Genomic DNA, 8420 nt, shown 5'->3' on the forward strand with positions numbered 1-8420 from the left:
CACCCCCAGGTCCTTTTCTGACAGGCAGCTTTCCAGCCGCTCTTCCCCAAGCCTGTAGCGCTGCATGGGGTTGTTGTGGCCGAAGTGCAGGACCCGGCACTTGGCCTTGTTGAACCTCATACAATTGGTCTGGGCCCATCGATCCAGCCTGTCCAGGTCCCTCTGCAGAGCCTTCCTACCCTCGAGCAGATCAACACTCCCGCCCAACTTGGTGTCGTCTGCAAACTTACTGAGGGTGCACTCGATCCCCTCATCCAGATCATCGATAAAGATATTAAGCAAGACCGACCCCAGTGCTGAGCCCTGGGGAACACCGCTCGTGACCGGCCGCCAACTGGATTGAACTCCATTCACCACAACTCTCTGGGCCCGGCCGTCCAGCCAGTTTTTGACCCAGCGCAGACTACACCTGTCTAAGCCATGAGCAGCCAGCTTCTCTAGGAGAATGCTGTGGGAGACGGTGTCAAAGGCCTTGCTGAAGTCCAGGTAGACCACATCCACAGCCTTTCCCTCATCCACTAGGCGGGTCACCTGGTCATAGAAGGAGATCAGGTTGGTCAAGCAGGACCTGCCTTTCATGAATCCGTGCTGGCTGGGCCTGATCCCCTGGTTGTCCCACACATGCCTTGTGAGTGCCCTCAAGATGAACCACCCCATAATCTTCCCCGGCACCGAGGTCAGGCTGACCAGCGAGATAACTTGTCACTGGGTGGAGGAGCACAGCCTGGGAGGTGTAGACATCAAAGCCAACAAACCCCTGAGCATCTAAAATGAATACAACTGAAGACCGTTACTTACCAAAGTGCAAAGGCAATGTTCAATTAGGAGGCACATCTGTACTTGCAAAGGCCAGCAAAGTGGGGGACCAAGAGACATTTAGCACAGCCACTGCTGCACCATCGCAACCATTCCAGCAGCACTGAGACCATCAAAGATTGGGTGGTAACTGCTTTTAGTGTCTCAGTGTAGAATGTCTTCCCATTTTTCTCTTGCTCGCATGTTTCAGGCAGAAATAAAGAAAAGATGAAGAAACTGGGCAGTCCAAGTACCATATAAAATGAAAGCTAAAATAGGAAAGGAAGACAACAGTTGTCTGGAAAATGTGGTACAAGATAGAATGGTAGAGATCTGAGGAAATTTGGCTTAGGGAAAATTCCTGATCACCAGGCCTGTGTGCTGCAGGAGGGGGAAAAAAAAAAAGAGAGACTCACACTGAAACAGGGAACACAAAGACCCTTGGTATGTGCAACAAGTTAAGCCAACCTCACCACGCATCCTACCCTCCCTGCTTGCCTGGTCACAGTAAGGATTACAGGAGGACAAAATGCAATTTATTACAGCACAGCCAAGGAAAAGCAAGCAGACATCCACGTTAAAGGCAGGCTCCTCTGGTTCTGCCCTTCCCATCCTGTCAGGCTTAGAGGCCACAGGACCTGTGAGGGTCTAAGCTCACTTTGTCTTTGCGTAAAAACCAAACCTTGGGCCTTGTAACAAATCCCCGGTGGAGTTAGAAAGCAGATGGCACAATGTCTGCATTCTATCTGCCCATGCTATTTACAGATGATTTACCCTTTCTGTGCTTGGTTTTCTTAACAAAATGAATAGAACTACTTGTAGCTATGATTTCTTTTCATTTTAGAAGTCTTGAACAAGAACTGTTCAACAAGCACAACTTGTTCAACAAGATGTTGTGGCAAGCCCTATACACGTGAAACTAATACCTGAGGAACAGCCAGTCCTCAAACTTGTGCACGTGCCAGGTTTTCCATTTCAGCAAATATGGACATCATTAACCCACATATGTGAACAGAGGACACCCTGTCTTCACAAGGGAGCTCACCAGTGCCCAAAGACCCACTTCATGCTGAAATATAGAGAGCAGTTGTTACAAAAGATCTACTGGAAAGCAATGCATCCATGCACTTCTGACTTCAATTTCCCCTGGAGTTAACTAACTCTCCCCCCTTTCTAACTCTTAGACCATGGCTGTGCATTATTAAACTGCTAGAAGTAAAAAAAAAAAAAAAAAAAAGCAAAAGCCCACTCCTTCTGCTCTTCCTTTGACACTGGTGCAGCCCAGCTCAGCAAAATCACCCTTTGATTTACACTGGTGTGTGTAAGACCAGAACCAAGGCCTTTGTAGCACAGAAATTTAGCAGAGAAAGCTGAGGAAAAAGCGTTTGCTTTTGTGGCAGGGTGTGAGGGGCTTGCCTTTCAAGACACACATTAATGGAAGCAAGGTTTTCCTGTCAAATGACTGCTGACAAGAACTAGGAAATGCAGCTTTGAGATTGCACGCTCTGCTTAAAAGTGAGAGGATGAAGGTGTCAATAGGGCTTCCTTCCTAGTCTGTAAAAACTAGATCTAAGTTTTTAGACATCGGTACATTAAAAACAAACAAAATGCAAAGATAATGCTGTGAAGAAAGCATGAAACTTTCTTGATCAGAAGCTCTGCTGCTTTGAAGAGGCAGAGAGGCAAGGGATTCAGGGCTGCTTCGGATTCACATAGCTGGAATGTTGAGAACACCATACCTGCAGCCTAAGTTACACCGCAGCAAGCGTAGCTGCCTTCCTTATGCTAAACATAAGGCTTGCAAAGCTGAAGTAATTCTTTGAGCTGACAAAGCTGAAAGGAAAACAGGCTACAGACACATAAAGGGGCAGATACATGTTAGCTTTTCTGAGCCATTCTGACATGAACTGACCTACAGACCATGTGTCTAAAGCTGTTCCGTACAAGCCAAGAGCTAGTGACAGGGAGATGCTTTCAGGCAGGTAGATGATGCCCCAAACAAAGCTGTAAGCTCTGCCCATCCTCCTGCTGCATGATAGGGCCTCTGTCAACAAAAAGGATTTGCTCTGACTCCTTTCTTTGGACAGGAAAGGAACCACTCACCCAGAGCAAACAGAGAAAAGTCCAGGATGATAATTTCAAAATGATAGCTCTATTTAACTCTATCAAAACTTTTTCCCAAGCCTGTTTGCACAGCCAGTTCAGAGGGTGTTCAGAAATGAGACTAGCATCACGGACTGCTGCCTAAGTCAGGCAAGGATTCAGTAGGTGTGCAGCAACATCTTAAATTTAGTGTTTCTTGATGGCACACAACAAATCGACTGCCCAAAGCGTATCTGTCTCGTTCAGATGCAAGTTATATTACTGTCACTTGCAGGACCAGTGCTGATGAGAAACCCCTGGTCCTGCTCTCCCGGGCTGCCAAGCCACCCACCCCCTGGCCCCCAGCACGTCAGTCTGTCAGTCACCACACTGCCTGGAGCTGGGGCTCCTGGGGCAGGCTCCAACATGCCCCCCACCTTCCTCAGCACCCTGGCCTAGGCAGCGAGTCTCGCTCCAGCTGCCCTCACCAGCTCTGTATCGAACCTCGCCCCACCTTACCTGCGTGAATTGCGACCCAGTGAATTGCCAAGGCTATACTGAAAGCTAAGTGACAACCAAGTTCTTCAGCAAGTTTCAAGATAAGCTTTATTTGTTTTAAAAGAGAAAAAAAAGCCCAGGATACAGTGTTTACATTCAATCAGTCTCCTACGTAAGTTTAAATATTCGTGTGGCACACATTTTCATACCCAAGTGTCTCCTCTTGCCTGACATCACACTAAAACATCAGACTGTGCGTAGCCACTGCACAGCTACAAATACAACTATTAAAAGTCCGTGGACCACACCTTCCGGCTCAAATCCTCTTGTGCTGCCGTGGGTTCAGTGTGGTAACATTTCTTACTCATTTCAGACGAGCAAAACACCGTCCTTTCCAAGATGCTTTAGAACAGATTTTGACCACCCGACATCTTCCAAATGAGTGGAATTTTAAAAGCAATTCCCTTCTTTTCATTTAGATTGGCAAAATCACAGGCTGCATTTAGGTTCCTGAGCATCTACTTAAGGTTTGTGCATTCGTCATCTTTGTTCTACTCAATGACACTGCCACAGGACACAACTAGAACTGCTTTGAATCCAGCCAGCATTGGTTTTATCTGTGAAGATGCTCGTGAGCACAGGTGACCTTGCCATGTTCTCTGGTAGGAGTAGTATACTTCCCTATAAAGGTGTTTTAACAAAGGTACTCTCTGGCTCCTCTTCAGAAAACTCTGCTGAAACCTGTCTTTGGGAAGTTGCTTTCTCTAAGTACATTTTCCCTGGTAAATACTTGCCAGTCTGAGGTAACGCTTTTAGCTTCTCTGTCTTCTGGTGATTGGTTTTCACAAATCTCAACAGGTTAACGATAGCAGCTGGTGTAATTCCAGGGATGCGGCTCACTGCACCAATCTGCGTGTGGAAACGAGCAAGTTAACCAAGAACAAACCTACACACTAGAGCTAGTGAGAAATGAGATCAAAACCTGTGGGTATTCCTTTCCCTGATTCTCCTTAACCCCCATGTCCCTTGGGAAGACTCACAATGGATTTCATTGCCACTCAACCTTACTGAGCCTAATATCTTACCGTCTGGGGACGGTTAGAGTCCAGTTTCTCCCGCACCTCTGCTGAGAGTGATGCATCAATGGCAAAGTAATCTAGGTCCTCTGGCAGTCGGAGGGCTTCATCACGACGCACTTCTTCTATTTCCTGCTGTTGATTGACTACACACCACTCGTAAGCAGCTGTGATGGAAGATCAGGGAAACAAGACCAGATATAGATGTTTATGTGAAACAGGTCACTTGCAGGAATTCTTGGAAGCAGAATGAGCAATTCCACTGAGACGGTCAAAAGCTCCTAAGGAAGTTTCTAGCATCACAGACTAAAGAGCCTAATTCACATCACTACTTTGGAAGAAGTCATACTCTTTAGTTTGTTACAGGAATTAAGATACACAGGTTGGCTTTTCCTCTCATCCCAGGAAAGGATGGTCTATTTGACAGAGCAGTAAGAAGGAAAAACCCAGGAGTGAACATTAGTAACTGATCTCACCCCAAAGTGAAACACGGGTGCTTGCATAGGGCTGCGGCCTATGGTAAAAGCTGCATGCTCTGACAACAGTGTTTCATTTCACTAAGCAGCAACATGAAACACACTGGGATGAATGGGTTGGCTCTCCCCTTACTGAACAAAACCTACACAGATCCCACTGACTCTTGTACTCTTACCTTCTATTTTCAGTCTCTCTGCCAGTTCTCTCCATTGAGCAAGCTTTCCCAGGGGCTCTGGGACAGCCCTGGCCAGAACCTCCATGTTGGCCTCCGGATACTGAAGGATGTCAAAGGCACTGTGGAGAACAAGAGTAAGTTTTTATGGTAGGAAGGAGTCACTTGTGTAAGGCAGATTTACAGCTGTTCCCAGCTCAACCTTGTAAAGATCTCGGCATAAGCCAGAACAACTGCAGAGCCAAGCTCACCTCCCTACTATCTCTCCTCAGTGTACACAAGAGCAGTTCAGCTCTTGAAGAGGGGCTCTTTATGGAAAATGAACAGGCAGATAGAAGGGAGGAGGTAAGGGCATCAAGGGGAACCTTTCACACAGACTGAGTCAGCCAGGTCTTAGTCACTGATTTAAAACAACAGAAAAGATAAGGTGAGATAAAGGATGGGTAAGGGAAGCAAGGGCCTTTGTGTACAAGAACAGCTGCCATCTGACACTAGCCTGAAATCAACTGCTGCTTTATCAAGCTTTCAGTAAAGCAGCAACCCACTGCAAAACCGTCACCACTTGGTGACGCTCTCAATGAGGCCAGCAAGAGCTGACTGGGCCAGTGGAGTACTCGCTGACTTTGGGAGCCTATGTCAGCACCAGGAAATGTGGCATAGTAAAAACGCCAATGTCGCACTTAATTCTATAGGCAAACACCAGATGTCTGTCCCCTGAAGGTGGTAAAGCTGGCATCTTGGAGTACTGATGGCTTCAGGAAGGATGGACAAATGCTGTGAAACCACTAGCCAGATGTGCTAAAGCAAGCGTAGGTCAGACCAGAAAGCTACAGCTTTCTTTCAGCACAGCTGTAACCTTTACCTGACAGGCGACCTTCGACTGCTACTGATGGGAACTTCTGGTATTAACTGGGACCACTTGGATATGCTGAACTGAAGGGATTTTAGTGTTGCAATTCCATCCTCTAAAGCAGCTCTCATCTTAACTGCTTGTTCATATCGCTGCTGTGACACACACCCAGCTTCTTCAAAACCTGCAGAGACAGATGGTCTACGAGACAAAGGTCTACAACCAGGCAGGGCTACTCCCTGCAAGAGCCACCATAATAAAATACCTCTGTGGGTGAGCCTGGCATCGGCATTGTCAGGCCGGAGGGACATGCGGAACTCTACGCGGCTGGTGAACATCCGGTATGGCTCGCTGGTGCCCAGCGTGGTAAGGTCATCGATCAGGACACCAACGTAGCCTTCAGTGCGACTAACAATGAAAGGGGGCTTGCCATGAACCCGTAGGCAAGCATTGATCCCAGCAATCACACCCTAGGCAGACAGAAAACAAAACAAAAAACATTTATCGGTCTCTTCGTGGCTAAAATATCAGCGCATCTGCCTCCAAAGACTCATGTGTCAGACTGTACCCTGGAAAATGCAATAGTCTGTGCTAGTAATCTAGGCATTTTCTTTCTTGCGATACTACGAGCGTCTGAAGGGCTTCTTGGCCCCTGCTGACATGACTAGAGACAATTCCCACATGTTTTCAGTTATACCCATTGCACAGTCTCCATGCTGAAACATTTGACAGTGCTTCCAATTACTTTTGTTACTGCAATCTCAGTAACAGCAACTGTAGATACCAAAAGTAAAAATATCTGGGCAAGTCTGGAATTGGGGTGAGCAACAAAAGAAAGAACATCTCATTAGCACAAGATGGGCCTAGCAAGACTGCGTATCAAAGACAAATGCCAAGGCAATATCCCTTTCTGAGCGCTGAGTATACGCGATCAGATTCACCCACCTGAGCTGCAGCTTCTTCATAGCCTGTAGTGCCATTTACCTGGCCTGCAAAGAAGAGGCGCTGAACAAGACGAGACTCAAGAGAAGCAGTCAGTTGACGGGGATCTAAAAAATCATATTGCACCCCATAGCCTATGACAAACAACAAGAGAGATCTTATGGGAGGAATTTTGAAGGTCCCTATTTATCAGCAAAGGCAATTAGTGGGGCAGAATGACTTTAGGTTATCAACTTTTATTTATGATTTAAAAACAACCAAGGAAAAATCCCCGTATTCAAGAATTAATTTTGTTTCATATTTCCTTTGTTTTGCTATGCTCTAAAGAAAATCTGGTTTTTATTAACTGGTAACCAATATGACAAATAGGTTTAGAACTATTCACCCCCCTCACCTGGCTGTAACATCTTGGCTTTTTCCAAGCCTGGGATGGATTTGATCACCTGCTCCTGGAGCTCAGGTGGCAGCGTCATCGACATGCCTTGGGGGTAAATGACATTGGACTCCAAGCCTTCAGGCTCCAGCCACACCTGATGTTCTCGGTTTGGGAAGCGCAGAACCTTTGATTCAAGAGAGGGACAGTACCTGCAACAGCAAATAGCCATGAGCACCACCTGACATGGAGAAAAAGAAACTTTCCAGAAGCAAAGCAGGGGAAACCCACAGTTTCAGACAGATTGTCAGCTCGTGCCATTGAGAGCCTTGCGTGATGCCACATACTTACCGCGGGCCCCTTACTGTCTCCCTTATATGGTTGTTCAGGTGGAGGTTATCATGGATAATTTGCTGGGCTTTCAGGGTAGTGCGAGTCAGGTAACATGACAGCTGATCTTCCGGCTGAAAGAGGCCAAAGCTCACTTTAAGTTAATCCAGTCACAACACTGTACTCTTACTGAACAACTCTGAAGATCTCCAAGGGCTTTTCCATGACAGTTGGCTCTCGCTTCCTGGAGAGATGGGTAGTGCTGTCATACCCACTGTACGGACAGAACACGAGCAATCAGAGAGCTTAAGCAACATGCCCAAAAGCAGACCAGAACTTGGGAGTCCAGAATTCAAGTTCTATTCTATACACCGTATTCCTAACTACAGGATGGAGATTCCTGTTAAAGCAACACATTATATGACAGCATTCAAATTAACCACAGGAATTCAAAGCTCAGAAGTAAGAGGAGTAAGTGCTGACTCTACAGCTAACAGCCAATTAAAGAGTTTGGTGAAGAAAAGAAAGAAATCTCTCAAACCCCTGCAATTAACATGGAAAATTCAAGGTTTGGAAAAAACCCATTCTGTAAAGTATTTCACTGATTTTTCTGAGAAAGAGTCAATAGACTCACATTCAAAATAGTAATAGTGTTGCACCTCACAGAATCATAGAACAGAATCATAGAATAGTTTGGGTTGGAAGGGACCTCTAAAGGTCATCTAGTCCACCCCCCCTGCCGTGGGCAGGGACATCTTCAACTAGATCAGGTTGCTCAGAGCCCCCTCCAACCTGACCTTGAATGTTTCCAGGGATGGGGCATCC

At 46.5% G+C, this 8420-nt stretch overlaps 1 protein-coding gene across 1 annotated transcript in view; it reads right to left on the reverse strand.

The window, feature by feature from the left end:
• Window positions 1-3464: 3464 nt before the first annotated feature.
• Window positions 3465-8420, reverse strand: part of MTO1 (mitochondrial tRNA translation optimization 1) — an 8506-nt gene continuing 3550 nt past the window's right edge. Inside the window, exons 3-10 of the mRNA XM_019471133.1 lie at window positions 7617-7729; window positions 7287-7477; window positions 6896-7026; window positions 6216-6420; window positions 5963-6134; window positions 5104-5222; window positions 4461-4618; window positions 3465-4284 (exon numbers count right to left, since the gene is read on the reverse strand). Coding sequence (XP_019326678.1) covers window positions 4057-4284; window positions 4461-4618; window positions 5104-5222; window positions 5963-6134; window positions 6216-6420; window positions 6896-7026; window positions 7287-7477; window positions 7617-7729 — 1317 coding nt within the window. The 3' untranslated portion in view covers window positions 3465-4056. The remainder of the gene's footprint in view (window positions 4285-4460; window positions 4619-5103; window positions 5223-5962; window positions 6135-6215; window positions 6421-6895; window positions 7027-7286; window positions 7478-7616; window positions 7730-8420) is intronic.

Source organism: Aptenodytes forsteri, unplaced genomic scaffold (genome assembly GCF_000699145.1).
Source record: "Aptenodytes forsteri isolate BGI_AS27 unplaced genomic scaffold, ASM69914v1 Scaffold256, whole genome shotgun sequence".
Classification (NCBI taxonomy): domain Eukaryota; kingdom Metazoa; phylum Chordata; class Aves; order Sphenisciformes; family Spheniscidae; genus Aptenodytes; species Aptenodytes forsteri.